The 21234-nt window shown below is 54.4% G+C and overlaps 1 protein-coding gene across 4 annotated transcripts; it reads right to left on the bottom strand.

Moving 5' to 3' along the window:
* Positions 1-221: 221 nt before the first annotated feature.
* On the bottom strand, positions 222-20963 carry MAG (myelin associated glycoprotein). 4 transcript variants are annotated; one of them, XM_017847540.1, is made up of 12 exons: positions 20804-20963; positions 18714-18769; positions 17556-17624; positions 17031-17399; positions 14045-14341; positions 13502-13759; positions 11199-11459; positions 3756-4043; positions 3278-3374; positions 1935-2034; positions 1619-1663; positions 222-740 (listed from the first exon to the last, which is right to left on the bottom strand). In XM_017847540.1, the coding sequence occupies exons 3-11, from the start codon at positions 17599-17601 to the stop codon at positions 1631-1633; spliced, it is 1749 nt and encodes a 582-aa protein (XP_017703029.1). In that variant the 5' UTR covers positions 17602-17624; positions 18714-18769; positions 20804-20963; the 3' UTR covers positions 222-740; positions 1619-1630. The 4 variants fall into 4 exon arrangements, with proteins under 4 accessions (XP_017703029.1, XP_017703027.1, XP_017703028.1 ...); XM_017847541.1 differs by lacking the exon at positions 222-740 and adding an exon at positions 1222-1369; XM_017847538.1 differs by lacking the exon at positions 1619-1663.
* Between the last annotated feature and the right edge of the window lie 271 nt (positions 20964-21234).

Raw genomic sequence — 21234 nt, 5'->3', positions numbered from 1 at the left:
GAAATCACCCAGAAGTCAAACCAGACCCAGCCCGCAGCTACCAGCTCAGAGTGGGAGCAACGTAATGGCCGCTGGCCCTGGGTTCAAGGCTAAAATCCCTGGGCCCTTGCCTGCACACCAGGCTCAGCCGAGGGCAAGGAGAAATTCTGTCATCGTTCTGTAGACAGTGGGATGGCAGGCTGCCCAAAGACGGGTCAGAAAGCATCAGGATCTAGACTGGCTTTGGCTTCGGGGCATTTATTTCATGTCCCTTTTGTACAGGCCCCGGGGCCAGGGGTTGGGGCAGGAGACCAGGCGGGAAGTAGCAATAAATAACATGGACAGACAGAGCTCCTCTCCGGACAGATGAGGGTAAAGGTGGTTAGAGAGGAGCCGTAATGAGGGCGTGGGGGTGCTGGCAGGGCGGGGCAGCTGGGAAGGAGGGGGAGGTCAGGTCCCCAGGACCTCACTGTCACCTGTCTCATTCCCCTCCTGCCCCAGCCCCCGCTACTTTTGGGAGGAAGGGAGCCCGCAGCCAGTGGGGGCCAGCGAGGGTCCTGAGGGGGGGTCAGCCACACGGGCTGCCCCCAGCTCCTTCACTTGACCCGGATTTCAGCATACTCAGCTAGCTCCTCCGTCAGCGTGTAGCTGTCCTTGGTGGGCCGTTTCCCCAGGTCCGAGTGAGAATAGCTCAGGTCCAGCTCTGGGGGTTCTCCCCGAAGGCCCAGCAGCCTCCTCTCAGATCCCAGGCGCCTCTCGCTCTAGGAGGGGAAATCACCCATTAGCAGGGTCCTGCTCCCTGCCTTTTCCCCATGCAGAGGCCAGAGTGTTTGCACCCTCAGAGCTCCTGAGTTCCGTACCAAATAAATCCCTGTGTCAACCTCCTTTCTCAAGGACCGCAGGCCCAATAGGCCCCGCGGTCACCGGGGTCCCACTCTGGAGCTTCTGCTAGTGTTAATCATTGCTGAGCTTGAAATCTGCCTACAAATTCAGTTTATCCAGGAAGCTTTCTTCTTCTTCTTTTTTTTTTTTTTTTTTTTTTTTTTGAGATCCAGGCTGGATTGCAATGGCTCGATCTCGGCTCACTGTAACCTCCACCTCTGGGGTTCAAGCGATTCTCCTGCCTCAGCCTCCCGAGTAGCTGGGATTACAGGCGCCCGCCAACATGCCTGGCTAACTTTTTTTATTTTTAGTAGAGATGGGGTTTCACCATGTTGGCCTGGCTGGTCTCGAACTCCTGACCTCAAATGATCCAACCGCCTCAGCTTCTCAAAGTGCTGGGAAGCCACCTAGTCGGGACCCCATCTTTCCAAATTCCTGGAAATACCTGGTTTGGTACGTATCTCCCATGTTTGGATCCGGCATGGGTTCCCCCTCAATCTGGGAGGTCCTGCAAGTGACACGTGGGTTCCGCTCATGCTTCCCACCCCCCAGTCACAGGAATTTGGACACACAGGACGGGGGCCACAGACAGAAGGGAGCTGCAACAGGACAGACTAGACAAGGCCAGCACTGCTGGGCAGGCCCAAACTTCACCAGAGACCACCTTGACACCTGACAGGGACACACGGACATGCACGCCAACCCCAGGGCCCAAGGAGGGCCCAGAGGAGGTCACACTGAGGCCCCCGGAACCTACCTCCTGGGGCGCTCAGTGAGAATCCAGGGTAGAGACCTCTTTGGACTATTGGAGAAGGAAATGCAGTCACAGACGCAGGCAGGGAGAGGGAGGGGTTCCTTGGGCCCCACGTCCCATGCCCCCTACACAGCTTCAGCCTGGGCACCGCCTCCCCAGCCTCCAGGTCCAACCTAGCCCTGGAATGTCCTTCCTCTCCTCCTCTGAGAGGCCACCCCACTCCCCTGCCCCTTGGCCTCACAGACCCCTCCCAGGCCCTCGGTGATCCTGGTATCCAGGTTCCCAGGCCAGCCTGGCGCTGCAGGGCTCTGGTCCTTACCTCGTACTTCTCTGGTGCCCCAGAGATGCGGAAGTCGCTGCTGAACAGGACGGGAGGGTTGTCCCCTGCCGAGAAGCTGGGGCTCTCTGTCACGTTCTTTCTGTAGGGCAGGACTCGTCAGACCTCCCTCTGCCCTCCCTTTCTGCACCCCTATGTGTTTTAGGAGTTTGGCTCAGGGGACCTCAGAGTTCTCCCACCCATCTCTAAGATGTGGCAACCAGCCTCTCCTGCCCACATAGCCCATCCTTCCCACCTCTGCGGCCCCTGCCCAGCTGGGGATGAGCCACCTGGCCACTGGACTCTGCTGTTTTTCAGGACCCCCGTCTGGATTCTCCAGGTTCCCCCTCATAGGCTCTGGGTCTGTCTGCCCCTCTTGCCACCAGGATGTGGAGCAGAGAGGTGAATTTATTTCTCAGGACAGCTGATGTGTGTGTGCCACAAGGAAGAAACGCGGCTGCAGTTCAGTTGGGCCAGGTAGCTGTGGTTTGGGGCTGGAGAGGCTTTTTGTTTGTTTGTTTGTTTTTAGAGACAGGGTCTCTCTTCGTCACCTAGACTGGAGTACAACGGTGAAATCATAGCTCACTACAGCCTCAACCTCCCAGGCTCAAGTGATCTTCCCTCCTCAGCCTCCGGAGTAGCTGGGACCACAGGCACGTGCCACTATGCCTAGCTAATTTTTTCATTTTTTTGTAGATGGGGTCTCCCTATGTTGCCCAGGCAGGCTTCCAATTCCTGAGCTCAAGCAATCCTTCCACCTCGGCCTCCCAAGTAGCTGGGACTACAGGTGTGTGCCACCATGCCTGGCTAATCAAAAAAAAATTTTTTTTTAGAGATGTGGTCTTGCTGTGTTGCCCAGGCTAGTGTCAGATTTCTGGCCTCAAGCAATCCTTCTGCCTTGGCCTCCTAAAGTGCGGGATAACAGGTGTGAGCCAATGCACCTGGCCAAGGCATATATTTTTTGCCACAGATGTGTGTAATCTTTGGGGCTTCTGGCGTCAAGTGGACCTGCTGCTGTGGCTGTAGGGAGTAACTGGGCTTTCCCCACCACACTGGAGTGTGCAGGGGAGAGTTCCTGGAGATAGGGAGGCCGTCAAAATAGAATGTGGGTAAACAGGTCTCAAATGATGTGTGTAAAGGACTCAGCCCGGGCCCTGGTGTGCTCCTCACCAGCAGGGGCTGGAATTAACAGGAACCCTCTCTCCTCTGTCCAGCTGAACATTCCCAGAGCAGAATCTGCCTTCTCTACACTCATGGTGCTGCCTTCCCCCGCCCACTCCAGGCCTCCATCTCCCACCAGGTCCCCTTTTTGGATCATCCCCAGATCAGCCCTGGCTGGCACTCACTTCCTGCGTGTCTGGGTAATGTAGCAGATGATGGCAATCAGGATGGCAAAGGCGACCACAGCGCCCACAGGTCCGATCTTGGCCCACATCAGTCGATCTGAGGACAGAGAAGACCCAGGCGCCCTTAGGGCTATGGGTGGTGGTGACAACACCTGAGAACTTTGGAGACGTGCTGGGGTGACAGTCAATGTATTCACGCAGCCGGGGCATCCTTGCACTGACTGGCACGGAGGCTCCTGGCGCCAGGGCAATCCCTTTTGTGCTGGAGAGGCCCTGGGGAGGGGCTCATACCGCAAAGGTCCGAGCAAACTCGGGCAAACTCAGAGCGGCTTCTCCTCTCCAACCGGAAAGGGAGAATTTGACCTTTTTCTCAATCTGCATAGCCCATGCTCTGTGGCTGTTGGTCAGCCTTGGGAGCTTGGATCCAAGAGGAGCCCGCTCCCTCCTGTGGCTCCCACCCCAAGTCCATGCCACTCACGGGCTCCCTGGAAGGGCAGCTCCAGGCTCTTGGCACCATAGAGGTTCCTCGCGGTGCAGATGACACGGGGCGGGGCCTGGGCCTGCGCCCGCAGCGTAAGGATGCTGGTGAGCACCAGGCCACTGCGCTCCGAGTACACGAACTCCCGCTCGCTGTCGTTCACGGTCACGTTGCGCGACGGCAGCTCAAAGGCCACGGATGGCTCCGGGTTGGACTTCACCACGCACAGGCACTGCACCGTGTCTCGGGCTGCCGCACAGTGGGACTCCAGGAGGAGCACAGGAGCGACTGCAGAGGCAAAATCAGGACTGAAGGTGACCAGAAACCAACCAGGCCCGGCCTGGGGGACTCCTTGGCTCAAGGCAAGGCCAGCATGGCCAAGGATGGTGGGGGCGGTAGCTTCATGTAGGGCCCTCCAATTTCCCCCTCCTTTTTTCTCTGTCCTGACTGAGAGTGCCTTGACCTCACTACGACCCCCCCGGCTGCCTGTTTTCACTGCAAGCTTCACTAACCCACGCCAGGGGCCTTGAACATTCCCAGGCACTGATAAAGGTGTTTAGATTGTTGCTCAAAACACTGAAAGAGGCCGGGCACGGTGGGTCACAGCTGTAATACTAGCACTTTGTGAGGCCGAAAAGTGGATGGATCACCTGAGGTCAGGAGTTTGAGATCCTGGCCAAGATAGTGAAACCCTGTCTCTACTAAAAACACAAAATTAGCCAAGTGTGGTGGTGCACACCTGTAGTCCCAGCTACTTGGGAGGCTGAGGCAGGAGAATCATTTGAGCCTGAGTGGCAGAGGTTGTAGTGAGCTGAGATCTTGCCACTGCACTCCAGCCTGGGTGACAGAATGAGACGCTGTCTCAAAAAAACCCCAAACAACAACAACAAAAATGAAAGAATGAAAGAAACCAGCCGCAGCCCTGGGCCAAATTCCTTAAACCCTCATGTAAACCCATACCCTGACCCTCACAGACATGTCTGGGTAGAACATCCCTTTCTCTCACTGTAGCACCATGCCAGTTCCCCTCCCAAATGCTTTGGACTGGTGATCACCTGGTGTTTAGTGCCTCTCTCTTTGGAATCCCAAGTGGACTCATTTCGAGATGGTTTGGGGTGCTCTCTTGGGACGATTCTTCTGGTGCCACTTTTGAAGCGACTCTAGCCTCAGGTTTGGCCTGGACGGAGCACTATGTCACAGGGATGGGCTGTTTCTCCTGGGCCCTGGCTCTTTCACTCTCTCTAACCTCATTCACCTTGAAATACATAAATCAGATCACAGCACTCTGCTCAAAACCCTCCTTCTGTTGCTCCGCGATTCACCTACAATACAAATCCTTTATTTTTTATCGTTTTGAGACAGGGTCTGGCCCTGTCGCCCAGGCTGAAGTGCAGTGGCAGTACTATAGCTCATTTGCACTCCTGGCCTCTAGTGATCCTCCCGTCTCATCCTCCCAAAGTGCTGGGATTACGGGCATGAGCCACCGCACCCAGCCACATTTGACCATTTTTGACATGCAGAAAAATTTCACATAGTTCAATGTAATATATACAGCAAAAAAGTACGAATATTCACCCTAAATGAAATCAGTACAGATTACAAACAGCCTTGTGTTCTTTAGCCAGATTTTGCTGTCAAATCAGGGTGTTGCCAAAATTGCAAAAAGCCTTTTGATTTTAAAGCTTTATGTTCAGAACTGCAGAGGACAGTAAATCCATCTTACTCATGACAGTTACTGGAGGGTTTTTGTTTGTTTTTGTAGAGACAGGGTCTTGCTATGTTCCCCATGCTGGTCTTGAACTCCTGAGCTCAAGCAGTCTTCCTGCCTTGGCCTCCCAAAGTGCTGGGATTATAAGGTGCAAGCCACTGTGCCCAGCCCAAAATACAAAGTCTTTTATCTACAAGGCCCCTCAGGCCCTGCCTGACCACATGCTCTCTCCTTCTCTCCCCCTGGCTTAGTCCTTTCCAGCCACACTGGTTCCTTGCTGTGTCTCAAAATTGTGGAGCTTTCTGCCACTCCAGGATCTGTGTGTTTCTCCCTCAACCTGGAACACTTCCATCAATTGCCTGTGGAACGCCCTCCCTCGCTCCACGTCGGCCTCTACCCACGCAGCATCTCCTTCTCTGACCACCCAGGGAAGCCGTACCTCGCTCCATGCGTCATTCACTCCCTGCCTAACTCAGTTCTCCTCCCCAGCACTCACCCTCCCTGCATCACACACTGATATAAAGGGCCCCCTGTTTGCATCAAGACAGGGGCTTGCTCCATCTCCACTCTGGGCCTCACACGTAGAAGGGAGGAACTATGGAACTCTCCCAGCCCCCGGCCTCCCCAGACCCTTGGGGCTCACACAGGGTCAGACTATCCCCGCCTTTCTGGCTTCCAGCCTCTGCTCCTTCCTTTCAGTCCCCGCTGCAGATGCCCCCCACTTCCTCCCCTAAAGCCCCCTTGAACCCTGGCCGTCCCTCACCCATGGGATTCCCTTCTGCCACTAGCACCAAACACCACCCTCCACCCAAAGTCACTTGGTTGAGCTTTGCTTTGCTGCCACTGGATTACAAAAATAGTACTGGCAGCCTTTTTTTTCATTTTCCAAAATAGGAAATTATTATTATTATTATTATTACTATGATTTTTTGAGATGGAGTCTCTCTCTGTCGCCCAGGCTGGAGTGCAGCAGCGCGATCTCGGCTCATGGCAACCCCTGTCTTCCAGGTTCAAGTGATTGTCCTGCCTCAGCCTCTTGAGTAGCTGGGACTGCACGGGCATGGTGATGCCCGGCTAATTTTTGTACCAAAATACGAAACTGTATTCCAGCACCAATGCTGCTTTTTAAACTATGTTCTCTTTCTCAGCCGGAGAGTCTAGCACCCTCCTTGGCTTGCTCTAGATGGAGCACGGGTTCTCAGTGAGTTCTTACCAAAACCCACTTACACATAGGCAAGAGACCCTTGGCTCACCTACCCCACCTATTTTCAATTTCCAGCAAAAAGAATGTGCCGGTAACGGTGGTGAGAGTCACACGGGCACACGGATTCACGGCAGGGATGGGAACCTCTGTGCATACGTCTCTAAGTCTACTAAATAAAAAGTCCTCTTCGGGCAGAGATGCAATATGCTTGCTATAGCGTTAACCAGCTAACACACCATAGAGTACATTAATAACAGCGAACCTGAACGGACAGACCTAAAACTTTTTCAAAGCACTTCCACTCAAGACAGCATCACTGGTGCTCTGGTGACAAAGTGTCTAACCTGGATGTTAGCGGAACGCCGATACCCTGCTGGTGCACGTGCTTAGTACCTTTGCAGGCAACCTGTGAAGCTGCGGAAACTGTTATGGGACTCTAGACAAACCTCAAAGACAAAGGTACAAAGAATGAGGAGTTTGCAATGGGATGGATTTGGCTTGAATCCCAGCTCTGCCATCTACTGGCTGGATGAGGCCACTCAGCCTCCTGGACCTACGGGATGGAGTTCTCATCTATGCAAAACCAGGGGGTTACAGTCAGTAACTCACAAGGGGCTATGAGACTGCAAAGACAGGCGCACAAGTGTGTTGTAAACACTTAACATCCCATCCGGGCGTGGTGGCTCATACCTGTCACTCCAGCACTCTGGGAGGCCAAGGCAGGAGCATCACTTGAGCCCAGGAATTTGAGACCAGCCTGGGCAACAGAACAAGACCCCATCTCTACAAAAAATTAAAACATTAACTGGGCATAGTGATGCGTGCCTGTAGTCCCAGCTACTCAGGAGGCTGAAGTGTGAGAAACAGTTGAGCCCAGGAGGTTGAGGCTGCAGTGAGCAGTGATCACTGCATTCCAGCCTGGGCAACAGGGCAAGACCCTGTCTCTAAAAAATAATAGTAATAATAAATACGTTTAAAAAATAAAATAAAAACACTGAACATCCCACCCAAGTACTCGTGGGTAGATAGACAGAACCATTCCAGCCGAGGGGTCCCATGAGCAAAACCTCAGCAGCAGAACACACACAAATATTTAACCTGGAGTCCAAAGGAAAAATCAGCGAGAAAGATGATGGCATCCAATATCCACAGAGTACGTAGCACTATGAACACTCAGTATTGTTCTCTTAGTTCTTCTTTTTTTCGGGGGCAGTGGAGGGGTGGGACAGAGTCTTGCTCTGTCATCCAGGCTGGAGTACACTGGCTCCATCTTAACTCACTGCAACCTCCACCCCCCCAGGCTCAAACGATTCTCCTGCCTCAGCCTCCTGAGTAGCTGGGACTACAGGTTTGTGCCATCACGCCTGGCTAATTTTTGTATTTTTAGTAGAGATGGGGTTTTGTCAAGTTGGCCAGGCTGGTCTCAAACTCCTGGCCTCAAGTGATCCAACTGTCTCAGCCTCCCAAAGTGCTGGGATTACAGGCGTGGGCCACCGTGCCCAGCCTAATTCTCATAGTTCTCACAGCCATCTTTGTGGTAAGATACTGTTATGAACCCTTGCTAAGGGTTGCAAAACTGAAGTCACTTGCCTGAGCTCATGCAGGAGGATGGGGACAGAGCTGGGATTCTGGCCCAGGTCTGTTCAGCCCTATTGGGACTGGATGCCAGTCAAACTTCTGTTTCCTTGTATTAAACTGAGGTGAAGAATGGTATCCTCCTCCCAGTCACATGGTTGTAAGAACAAAATAGGTCAATACGTGCAACGTACTCAAGCTAGTTCCCTAGACATCTCAGGCACTCGGCAAGTTTGCACGCTTCCTACATGCCCCGTGCCATTCAGGGCTCTGAGGTTGGCAGAAGGCCCTGCTCAAGGGTCACCACCATTGTCAGTGAACATTGGAGCCCTGGTGCCAGGGAACATTGACTGTGTGCAGAGGAGGGAGCCTGAGGGTCACACTCTCCAAGGGCAAGCACTTTGACACAGCACTGGGTGAAGAGTGGGGAGCTGGCAGGTGGGGCAGGGGACAGGGCCACTGCTCCCCTCAACTCCAGCAGGGTGAGGCCTGCACACTCCATATCTGCCTGTGTGTTCGTTTTCAAGAGAAGCCAGATTGAGTCCTGGAGTGCTAAGAGCTGTGAGGGAGGTGAGGCAGCCAGAGGTTTAACAGCTGGGGCAGACAGGAGTCTGGAAGTATCGGGCTCGGACCAATTTTATAGGTGCCTGGCCTCAGGGAATTCCGCCCCTGAGTTTTCTCCTTGGTAAAGGGGAGAATGATAACACACCCCTGTTTCACAGGGTGACCCTAGGATTGAAACTGAGCCAGATAGGCCGGGCGTGGTAGCTCACGCCTGTAATCCCAGCACTTTGGGAGGCCGAGGCAGGTGGATCACTTGAGGCTAGGAGTTGGAGAACAGTCCGGGCAACATGGAGAAACCCCATCTCTACTAAAAATACAAAAATTAGCCAGGCGTGGTGGTGCACACCTGTAATCCCAGCTAGTTGGGAGGCTGAGGCAGGAGAATCGCTTGAGCCTGGGAGGCAGAGGTTGCAGTGAGCCAAGATCGTGCCCCTGCACTCCAGCCTGGGCGACACAGTGAGACTCAGTCTCAAAAAAAAGAACAAAAAAGAAAAAAGAACTGAGCCAGAAAACAGCTGTAGGGGATTCAATGTCTGGCCCAGGGCAGACCCCTAACGCACGCTTGCTGCCCGCTGCTCTTACTATAAAGGAGAGATGTGCGCCTCACCGGAAAATGTATGTGAGGTGGTGCTGCATGCTTGCTCAAGTGCTCCCATCAGCTCCTCTCTCTGACTCTTAAACTTAAGAATCACTGGTGTGGGGTGTAACAGGGGACAGGGGACAACCAGAGGGGGAAGCTGGCCCAGGATGGCACGCACAGATAGAGGGAGCAGGGGACCATGCAGCCCTGCACCAGGATCACATCAACCCTGCTAGGGAACAGAACCAGGAGGGAAAGTGCCCGAAGATTATAGGTCAACAGGGAAGGGACGGCTTTGCCACGAGAGGTGGCCCCACAGGACTAACCTATATCTGCCATGTACTGATTGTCGCCATGTACACAACACAGAGCATGTACTGTGTAGCAGACACTGCATTGAATTTTTTGCATGTTGAATATCATCAAACCTTCTGACAAATGTGTGTGGTAGGCGCCATTATGGGCATCGTGAAGACCAGAGAGGTGAAGTTTGGAGAGGAGTGCTAGAAGCCAACAGGAACTTGGGGGGAAGCAGGGGAAGTGGAAACAGGAAGGCAACATTCCAGAGGGAGCTGCTTAAAGAAGGGGAGTCAAAACTGTGACTTGGCTGCTACAACCTGGAGTGATGGCTGTGGCGGTAGGGGTGGTGGGAGATGGTGGCACAGTCCATAGTGAGGAGATGAGAGGCGCTGGCCAGCCGTGCAATGGTGAGTTTCATTTCCAAGACAGCAGCTTTTTATGTGCATCTGTGTCATCTCTCCAGCTATTCTCTACCTGTTCATAAACGTGTTGTCTTCTCAGCCCTATCCTCCACCTTTCACAGAGCCGCACAGCCTTTTGTGTATAACAACTACCCCATCAATGTATTCTGCTGTCATAACATAGGATGAGGTCAGCTTTGGGCAGGAAAGAAGAATAGAACCAGACTGCCTGGATTCAAACCTCAAATTCTGCCATTTCCTGGCTGTGGGGACTTAGGCAAGTGGCATAACCTCTCTGGGTCTCAGTTTCCTTCTCCATAAACAGGGGAACAGTAATAGAACCTCACTCCTGAAGATGTCATGAGGATGAAATGAGTGGGTTGCTGTACAGCGCTTCCAACAGTGCCTGGTACATAGCGACACTCTACACAGGTTAGAGATCGTGGTCATTGTTTTGGTTAATGCAGAGGGGCAGTAGCCACAGGATCCAGAAATTTCACTGGTCAAGAGTCCACCCCAGGCTGGACGCGGTGGCTCACGCTTGTAATCCTAGAACTTTGGGAGACTGAGGCGGGCAGATCATCTGGATCATCTGAGGTCAGGGGTTCGAGACAAGGCAGGCCAACATGGCAAAATCCTGTCTCTACTAAAAACACAAAAGTTAGCCAAGTGTGGTGGCTGGTGCCTGTAATTCCAGCTTCTCAGGAGGCTGGGGCAGGAAAATTGCTTGAACCCAGGAGGTAGAGATTGCAGTGAGCGGAGATTGCGCCACTGCACTCCAGCCTGGGTGACAGAGCAAGACTCTGTCTCAAAACAAAAGAAAAAAAAAAGCCCACCCCTGGATGTGGGAACATAGTATTCTCAGATGGGATTTTACATTCCTGCTGTGAATTCAGCTTCCCTGCCCTCCCTTCCTTGTCTCTCAGAGGACAGGCAAAGCCAACACTGATTGGGATGCGTGGGCACCCACAGTAACCCTGGTGTCCCCCACGGAACCATTCGTCCCTGGCATAGGGGAGCGGAAGTTACTCACACTCCACAGACAGGTTGAAGGGGAGCGGAAGGTACTCACACTCCACAGACAGGTTGAAGGGGAGCGGAAGGTACTCACACTCCACAGACAGGTTGAAGGCAGTGGCCCTCTGGCCATACTGGTTCTCAGCCACGCACCAGTACTCTCCATCATCCTCGGGCGACACGGCCGGCAGCTCCAGCTGCAGCTCGCTCTCGTAGATGACTGTGGCCAGGATCTGCTTCTCCTTGAAGATGGTGAGAATAGGGTCCGGGTTGCTCTGTGTAGAGCACAAGATAGAGACCGTCTCCCCCTCTACGGCCACCACTGTCGCGTTCACCGTCGGCTTCCAGGGTGCATCTGTGGAGTGGGATGGGACTGATGGTCAGAACCCAGTAGGTGTTTCTGCCAGCCACCCCCAGATAGGACCCCAGATCCCACCCCAAACCTAGCACACCAGTTCAGGAAGGCTGAGGTGACCCCAGTCCGGGCTATCTCGTTTCCTAGAACAGCAGCTCTGTAGCCAGAGTGCTTGTCTTCAGATCCCGACTCTACCCCTGCCCAGTTGTGTGTGGGCCCACGTCTTAACCTCTCTGGGCTTCACTTTTCTCATCTGGAAAATGGGCTTTATAATAGTTCCACCTTCATAGGGGCGATCATCCAACATTCACTGAGAACCTGCTGAGTGACAGGCATTGCTCTAGCTTGAACAAGGCCCATGAGGAAAGAGCAGATGTAATTAAATAAAATATATACTTTGTAAGATGGGAAGAAGTGTGTAGAGAAAAATAAAGGGGCTGAGCGTATGGAAAATCAGGGTAGTTACAGTTTGGGATAGGATGATGGGGGAAGGCTTCAGCGAGGCTAGGAGGTGGGCAGAGCCAGCCATGGGAATACTGGGGAGAAAAGGGCATGTCAAAAGCACACAGGAGGCCAGGCATGGAGGTTCATACCTGTAATTCCAGCACTTTGGGAAGCTGAGGTGGGCGGGTCACCTGAGGTCAGGAGATCGAGACCAGCCTGACCAACATGGTGAAATCCCATCTCTACTAAAAATACAAAAATTAGGCCGAGCTCGCTGGCTCATGCCTGTAATCCCAGCACTTTGGGAGGCCAAGGCAGGCAGATCACGAGGTCAGGAGTTTGAGATTATCCTGGCCAACATGGTGAAACCCTGTCTCTACTAAAAATACAAAAATTAGCGAGGCGTGGTGGTGTGCGCCTGTAATCCTGGCTACTTGGGAAGCTGAGGCAGGAGAATTGCTTGAACCAGGAAGTGAGAGGTTGCAGTGAGCCAAGATTACGCCACTGCACTTCAGCCTGGTGACAGAGCGAGACTCTGTCTCAAAAAAAAAAAAAAAAAAAAAGGCTTGCAGGAGCTATGGAGCAAATGTTGGCTGGGGCTGTCATTGTTAATATCCCCAGTGCTGGGCACTTTGCCTCAATACACATTTGTGAATTAATGAATGAAAGAATGAATGGTCTCTCCTTGGTTCTCAGCTAAGAATCCTCTTCTGACCGGCTCCCTTCTTGCAGGCCCAATAATATAAATTTGCATACAAGGGGCTGGCTGAGGCCTGAAGTCCCCTCAATCCTCTCATTAGAACTACAATGGAAATCATTTAAAAATACGGATTCCTGGCCAGGCGCAGTGGCTTACGCTTGTAATCCCAGCACTTTCAGAGGCTGAGGTGGGAGGATCACTTGAGCCCAGAAGTTTAAGACCAGGCCAGGGAACATATCCATTCTCTGTCTCTACAAAAAAATAGAAAAATTGGCTGGGTGTGGTGGCTCCTGCCTGTAGGCCCAGCAGTGCAGCAGGCTGAGGTGGGAGGCTCGCTTGAGCCCAGGAGTTTGAGACCAGCCTGGGCAACGTAGCAAGATCCCAACTTCACAAAACAATTTAAAAATTAGCCTGGCGTCTGGTGGTGCACACCTGTAGGCCCAGCTGCTTGGGAGGCTGGGGTGGGAGGCTTGCTTGAGCCCAGGAGTTTGAGGACAAGGGGTGCTATGACGGCATCACTGCATTCCAGTCTGGGCAACAGAGCAAGACCTTGTCTCCAAAAAAATTTTATAAAGTAAAATTTTCTGGAGCCAGGCCCACACCAAGTCCCAGAACAGCCAGGAGCTGCCCTCAGGAAGCTGCAGCTAACAGGCTTCACTAGGAGGCAGGCCTGGGTCTTATCCTGGGAAGGAGGGTGAGGCAGAGCAGGTGTTCCCCAGATTCTTGTGCAAAGAATGAAGGTACAGATTGACCTGCAACCCTCCTGTCCACCTTGACCTCGACTGTGTTTATGGCCGGTCCCCTGCGGGGTCCAGCCCCTGCTCGCCCTGGATGAGGCCTCTTCCCTTTATCTCTCGGCTGCAGGTGGGCGTGTGGACACACAGGGCAAGCCACTCACACATGACACTGAGCCCCACGGTGCGGTTGTCCTGGCCGTAGGCATTCTCGGCCAGGCAGGCGTAGACGCCGTCCTCGGCGGGGGTCACCTCCTCCAGCTCCAGGAGCAGGCTCTCGGCCACGGCCTCCCGGAGCACCGTCCCGTCCCGCATCCAGGTCAGCAGCGGCGGCGGGTTGCTGTCAGCCCCACAGAGCAGGCTCACGTGGGAGCCCTCGATGGCTTCCACCGAGGAGTTCATCTCCACAATCACCGGGGGGTCTGAGGCCCGCGACACAGCGAGGTTAGTGAGCAGGTGCTGGGGACCCGGCCGGGTGCCCTCTCCCCGCCAGCCCGGCCCAGCTTCCAAAACTGCCCGGCCCCGCCCTCGGCCTTGGCCCCACCCCGGGACTGCCTGGTTCCGTCCCCACCCCACCCCCCAATCCCTGCCTGGCCCTGGCCCTGGCCCCGCCTCCATTACTGCCCGGCCCCGCCTCCGGCCCCATCCCCAGGTCTACCCCTTCCCCGGGCCCCGCCCCACCCCGCCCTGCCCGCACCCAGGCTCACACTTGACGTCCAGGCTGGCGTAGCCTTCGAACTGCAGGGTGGTGTTGGGGAAGGAGGCCTGGCAGCCCAGCCGGTGGCCGTTGGCCTCCCTCGTGGGCACGAAGTGCAGCAGCGACACCTGCACCCAGGTGCCCTCGTCCTCTCGCAGCCGGCCCAGCACAGCGGGCTCCCCCAGCCCCTCGTGGCCCAGCCAGCTCAGCTCAGGGCGCAGCTCTGGGCAGTTGTCCGGCACCATGCAGCTGACCTCCACTTCCGTGCCTGCCACCACCTCTGGGGGCACCACGATGTTGGGGGTGTCTATACGAGGCGGGGAAAGGGAGGGCTGAGGAAGCAGCACTGGGCTACGGTCCCAGTCCCACCCCACCCACCCTCCTCCTTGTCTGCCTCCATTGCTGGCAATGGTATGCCTCAGTGGTACCGCCTCCGCTCCCTGCCTCCGGATTCAGAGTTCCCTTCACCCTTCCTCTTCTTGGTCATCCCAGAGCCCTCCACGGAGCCATCAAAGCGCCATCGTAATGAAAATCACAGTGTCGTGGCCAGAGCACTTGACAGTGTTTAACTTGCCAGTCCCTCCCACGAAGAGGAGGCGAGTACTGTAATTTTGCTCATTTTGCAGATGGAGAAACTGAGGCTGCAGCTGCACCGGATAACACTGGTTACAAACCCCGTAGCTCTGGCGTCAGTGTGGGCTCCCCACACCTCATCACTTCCCAAGTGGCTCTCCTCTCCCATGCCTGCTTGGTTTACCCTCTGCCTGGCACGTGAGTGTGTGTGTGCAGGGGTGTGTGTGTGTGTGTGGTGTGGGTGTGTGGTGCATGTGTGTAGTGTGATGTGTGTGGTTTGTGTAGTGTGTGGTGTGTTTGTGATGCATGTGTGTAGTGTGTGGTGTGTGGGTAGCATGTGCAGTGTGTGATTTGTGTGTATGGTATGTGTGCAGTGTGTTGTGTGTGTGATGTGTGGTTTGTGTGGTGTGAGTTTAGTGCGTGGTGTATGTGTTGTGTGGTCTGTGTCATGTGTGGTGTGTGTGTGATGTGGGGGTAGTACATGTATGTGTGCAGTGTGTGGGGGTGTTGTGCAATTTGGGTCGTGTGTGGTATGTGGTTTGTGTAGTACGTGGTATGTGTGTGTGGTGTGTGGTGTGTGTGGTGTGAGTGTAGTATGTGGTGTGTATGTGGTGTGTGGTTTGTATCATGTGTGGTGTGTGTGCTATGTGTAGCATGTGGTGTGTGTGGTGTGTGGGTAGTGCATGTATGTGTGCGGGGTGGGTAGGGTGTAGTGTGTGTGGTTTGTGTAGCATGTGATTTGTGTGTAGTGTGTGGTGTGTGTTTGGTGTAGGGGTAGTGTCTGCAGTGTGTGTTGTGGTTTGCATAGTGTATGGTGTGTGTGTGCAGTGTGTGGTGGGTATAGTGTGTGGTTTGTGTGTGTGGTGTGTACATGGTGTCTGGTTTGTGTAGTGTGTGTGGTGTTGTTTGTGTGTGGTAGTGTGTAGGTAGAGTTGCGGGGGTGTGGGTGTGGTTTGGGTAGTGTGTGGTGTGTGTGTGGCAGTGTTATGGTTTGTGTACGGCATGTTGTGGCATGGTTGTTGTGTGTAGATGTGTGTGGTTTGTGTTGTGATGTGGGGTAGTGGCATATATGCGTACAGTGTGTATAGGGTGTAGCGTGTGGGCAGGTTGGGTGTATAGTGTGTGGTATGTGGTAGCATGTCAATGTGTGGTGTATGTAGTGAGTGTGTTGTAGTGTGTTGGCGTGTGGGAACAGTGTGGTGCGGTATGCTGGTGTGTAGTTATGAGGGGGCTGTGTGTGTGTGTGTGGTGCGTGGTTTAGTATGTGCAGTGTGGTGGTGTGTGGTTTTGTGGGTAGTGTGTGGTGTATGTGGTGTCTGTTTGGTGTGGTGTGTGTTGGTAGTGTGTGTGTAGCATGTGCAGTGTGTGGTGTGTGGTTTTTGTAGTGTGGTGTTTGTGTGTGTGGTGTGTGTTTGGTGTGGTGTATGTGTGGTGTGTGGGTAGAGTGTGTGTAGCATATGCAGTGTGTGGTGTGTGGTTTGTGTAGTGTGGTATGTGTGTGTTGTGTGTGGGCAGTGTGTGGGCAGTGTGTAGGGAGCATGAGCAGTGTGTGATGTGTGGTTTTTGTAGTGTGTGATGTATGTATAGTGTGTGGTGTGTGTGTGGTGTGTGGGTAGTGTGTAGGTAGTGTGCAGTGTGTAGTGTGTGATTTCTGTAGAGTGGTGTGTGTGTGTGTACTGCACCTCCGCAGTCTCTTTCTGCACCAGGGTGAACCCGGCTCTCTCACAGGGACTCAGCACTGAGGGCTCCAAGCAGCAGCGCCGCTCAGAAATGAGGTAAGGGGATCCCCTGAAATCTGATTACCGTGTCCTGCCATAGCTGTATTCTATTTGGCTTAACAGATTAAAAAAAAAAAATCTCAATCAGCAGCCAAAATTCAAGAATTTGGAGATTACACCAAAGAATCCAAAATTCTGGTTTATCTTGAAAACTCAGAACGCCTGACAGCCATGGCCCTGCTTTCTGTTGGCCAGAGCTGGAGGCCATATGGGTGCCAGGTGCTGCTCTGGGCACCTGACGGCATTTCACTCATTGCCTTAAGTGCTATTCTTATCCCCATTTTACAGAAGAGAAAACCAAGGCCCAAGGAAGTTAAATCACTTGCCCAAGGTCACCACGCGGAAGTGGGGATCCAGCAGCCTTGCCCCTACCCACTGGCTCCACTGCCTTTCTCCAGGTGTTTCCAAAAGAGTAGGAGCACCTGTTTCCCTCTGAGGGCAGCAAGACTATTCTGGGGCCCTGCTTTGTTCATGTCTGACATCTGCATGGTCTGCGTGGGCCTTGAGGTTTGCACCCCCAGCCAAATCAGCACCTCCCAGATCTGCCATCCAGGCCTGCTGAGGAAGGTGTGGGGAGGCCTTCCGGCCACACTCCTTCCTGTCCCGCTGCCGCAACCGGTGCCTGCACCACCGCTGGAGACTCACTGATGATGTCCAGGACGCTGTGCTCTGAGAAGGTGTACTGGTTGTAGCCGCCCAGGTCCCCACGGAAATAGTACTTCCCGCCCAGCTCGGGGCTGACGTTGCTGAGCAGGAGGGTGCAGTTGCGCAGGCCCAGGTCCCCCAGGAGGCGGCTGCGGCCCTGGAAGCTCTCGTGGACGACTTGGGTGCGCGACTTGAAGACCACCGGAGGGTAGTTCTTGGGGTAGGGGCTATTGAAGTACCAGACACCATGCACCACGGCAGGCCGCAGCTCATCCGGGAAGTCAAAGCGACAGGGGATGGAGACGCAGGTGCCTTCGAAGGCCGAGATGGACGAGGGCATCCAGGCACCCCAGTGACCCCCTCGGGAGGCTGCGGGCAAGCAGGGAGCTGAAGTTCAGGGACACATCCTACCTGATCACCCCCTCCAGCTCCCATCCCCGACCACATGCCAGGGGGTGCAGGGACCCACCTCCAACCTGCTCAGGGGCCAAGGCCCTTGGGTCCCCAGCACCTGTCGGCCATTACCTGAAATCATAATCCAGAAGAGAGGCAGTGCCGTGAGGAATATCATTCTGTACAGCAAGTGAGTGATCGCTGGAAATGGAGAGGAGAGGGTTAAAGGCTGGGGGAAGTGAAAGGGGGTGTTCCATGTGGGCTTCAGGAAGAGGCTCATTCACATGTTAGCTGCTGCTGCTATTGTTATTTATTTATGCATTTATTTACTTGTTTTTCTGAGACAGAGTCTTGTTGCGTTGCCGAGGCTGGAATGCAGTGGCACAATCACAGCTCGCTATAGCCTCGAAATCCTAAGCTCATGTCATCCTCCTCTCTCAGCTTCTGGTATGCTCCACCACACCCAGTTAATTTTTCTTCTTTTTTGTGGAAATGGGGCGGGAGGGGTCTCACTATGTTGCCCAGGCTGGTCTTGAACTCCTGGCCTCCAGCAATATTCCTGCCTTGGCTTCCCAAAGGATTAGCGGTGTAAATCACCATCCCTGGTCTGCTGATATTTTTTAACTTTTTACTTTTTGAGATGGGGTCTCAGCTCTGTCGCCCAGGCTGAAATACAATGGTGCAATCATGGCTCACTCCCTGCAGCTTCAATCTCCCAGGCTTAAGCAATCCTCCAGAGTAGCTGGGTCCTCAGGTGCACACCACCATGCCTGGCTAATTTTAATGTAGTTTATTTATTTTGTTATTTATTTATTTATTTTTGGAGATGGGAGTCTTGCCATATTCCACGTTGCTCAGACTGGCCTCGAACTCCTTGGCTCAAGCGATTCTCCTGCCTCAGCCTCCCAAAGTGTAGGGATTACAGGCGTGAGCCACCTCACTCGACCTGCTGCTATTACTTATAATTACAAACCCTTCGATGGCATTGGCCATGCGCCAGCCCTCATTGCTTATTCTGCTGTCTTAACTCATTTGATCTCTTTGAGGAAGATGCATTATCCTCATTTTATAGCTGAGGTCCAGAGAGGTTAAGTGACTCGCCCAAGGCCACACAGTCGGTCTGCAGTCTTAGCCGCATGTCCTGTCTCTGTGCAGTGATGATGTGCTGATCATTATCTTTGTCATCATGATGGCCCTGGAGAGCTCCAGAAAGTAAGAACCAGAGAGCCAAGGCAGGGCCAGCATTGCAAAGCTCAAGCAAGGGAAGAGAATTGCTACCCTGCCCCTCACCTGAGTCTCCCTGAGTTGGGAACGTCTTCTGGGTCCACCTGAAGCTGCCAGACAACCTGCAACAAGAGTCACTCAGGTGCAAGGGGGCAGGATCAGGGCCCCCAACCCGCCCCAGCTTCAGTATCTCCTGCATGGGTTGTGACCTGTTGTCAGGCTGCCCATGTGGCCTCCCATCGTGCCTGGGACCCTCCCACACAGCCTCGAAGCCACTCTCTGGCAACAACTCCCCACAAGCTGGGGTGTGGGAGAACTGTGGGGAGGGAAGGGGGGAACGACCGCATCGGGGTACGGGGGTGAGGCAGATGGGTGTGGCGAGTGGAGTGAGGGAGCAGATGTCCCACGGCCGGGGCCTGGGGGTGGCGGGCAGGGACCCAGCGCCATCAATGACTGGGTTTCACAACATCAGCATTCCCGACATGCCGCGTGAATTCCTGCCGCCCTCTCCCACCCCACAGACGGTCCCTGGTGTCTGCACCCTCACCAGAAGCTGGTCCCCGGTACAAAAGAGTCCTGTTCCCTCGGGGGGAGGATGCTTTAGCCTGCAGGGGGCTTTCAGGGTGGGTGGGGAGTGAGAAAGGGGTCAAGCACTCCTGACTGGGCTTTGCGTGGGGCCAGGAAGGCCCAGGGTGGGGGCTAGCGAGCCCCTGGCACCCTGCTGCTCCGTGGGTTGCCTTGGGGTTGGAGCCAGGGTTTCCAAGTGATTGCTTTTCCCAGCCTTAACCACCCTCTTCCCACGGACAGAGACACATGCACACACATATCCAATTGCTGGGATGAAATGTGACAGATGTAGCCCCAGTCAGAAGGGGCAGGCACACACAGCAGAGACTCATGCGGACACCCAGACAGGACCCTGAACACAGACAGGCACGGGGACTCCTGTGCCCACAGAGATGGGCTGGCACTCACACAGTTCCTGAGGCATGCATGCAATGCCCCTGCTGCTGTCCACACACACCTGGACAGACATAGACCTGGCATTCGGTGTGCACACACACACACACACACACACACAGCCCTGCATGCATGGCAGGCTGACAAAGATGCAAGGAACTGCACACACACACTGAGGATGGCTATACACGGGTCCAGCCAGACACGCGCCAGTGGACACCTGGCCGACGCTGCCCTTGCACCTGTGACAGGAAGGTACAGGTGAGAGACGCAGATGAGGATGAGCACGTGCCCGGGCAGACATGAAACCATCAGGTAAATCATGTACTCTTAACAGCGGGGGAAAGCCAGTTCTCGGGATGGGGGCCAAATCAACCTCAGTTATTACAATGTATGTGGTCACAGTCCATAAACATATGTACAGCAGATCTGTTGGGTTAAAATGTCAAGGGAAGGATGGGATGAGGACAAACGCATCTAGAAAGTTTCCTTAGTTGGGGCCGGGCACAGTGGCTCACGCCTGTAATCCCAGCACTTTGGAAGGCCAAGTTGGGAGAATCTCTTGTGCCCAGAAGTTTAAAACCAGCCTGGGCAATATAGTGAGAGTACCGTCTCTTAAAAACATAGTAATAAAAAATAAAAAGTTTCCTTAGTGGGGATTAATGAATAAAAGTTGACTGAGGCTCACAGAGGAAGGTGCATGGGCAGCCGTGTGTGTGTGTGCACGTGCACACACACACACACACGCACACACACACCTGTTGGGTGCCCAGGTGCTAGAATGCGGTCACGCACAGCCCATTGCCCTATCCACCTCCCAGATTGCAGACTGCAGGTGTCTGATCACCTGGATATCCTTCTATTCTTCAGCCAGACCCAGACCTCCTCCGCCCCATCTGCCCCACACTTGGGAACCCCAAGGAAACCTCTCCTGCAAAACCTTCACCCACAAGGGGTGCTGAGGGAGGCCCTTTGTTCTTTCTCTCTGTGGTTTCTTCCCAGAGCCCCATCGCTGCCCCAGTGATGGTCCCAGCCCATACCCAGGGCAGCTCCAAGCCACACCCTCCTGCATCCTAAATCAGTGGTGGTGCACAGCGACGCTTCCTCACCGAGAGCACCTGACTCTGCTCACGTCTGGGTGCCACTGCCCCAGCGCCCTGCTCCCCATGCCCTGGCCTCCCTGCCATCGTACTCACTTGGACGCAGTTGCTTCTGCACCTCTGCTCAGCCGGCCCAGCTCACAGTCCCCTGCCTCCCAGGGTCTAGGCCCCCTACTTGCCAGCCCCTCCCCTCCCCCTGGGTGCCAGGGGCCGCCTGCCTCCAGGGCCCAGCTCCTCCCTACCCCCGGGGGAGGGGGGCACAAAAGGGCCCTTGTCACCACGGGGCTCGGACTGGGCAGCCTGACGCCTGGGTTCTCCTAGCTCCTTCCTGGAGGGGTTGGGGGTGGCTGCCTTGCTCTCTCCCCATCCTCCATCCCTAAACACCCTGATTCTGGGTCCTGGGGATGGGGGGCAGTCTAATCTCTTTGGAATTCCCAGGCTGAGGGACAGAGGCATTGTGCTCAGGGAATCTCAGTGGCAACATTAGGTGGGCAGCAGAAGGAGACAGGTCCTTTCCACCCTCAACG

This window comes from Rhinopithecus bieti, unplaced genomic scaffold (genome assembly GCF_001698545.2).
Source record: "Rhinopithecus bieti isolate Rb0 unplaced genomic scaffold, ASM169854v2 scaffold_28066, whole genome shotgun sequence".
NCBI classification, from domain to species: Eukaryota; Metazoa; Chordata; class Mammalia; order Primates; family Cercopithecidae; genus Rhinopithecus; species Rhinopithecus bieti.
This window is presented reverse-complemented; position numbering and strand designations above follow the sequence as displayed.

What these genes read in the sequence shown, in the direction of transcription:
- MAG (XM_017847538.1), bottom strand. Translation starts at nt 17,601, where the DNA reads ATGATATTCCTCACGGCACTGCCTCTCTTCTGGATTATGATTTCAG. An exon ending in CTTCTGGATTATGATTTCAG is followed by an intron (nt 17,400 to 17,555) that starts GTAATGGCCGAC and finishes GCTTGCCCGCAG; the next exon opens with CCTCCCGAGGGGGTCACTGG. An exon ending in GCTGCCCTTCCAGGGAGCCC is followed by an intron (nt 3,375 to 3,755) that starts GTGAGTGGCATG and finishes CTCTGTCCTCAG; the next exon opens with ATCGACTGATGTGGGCCAAG.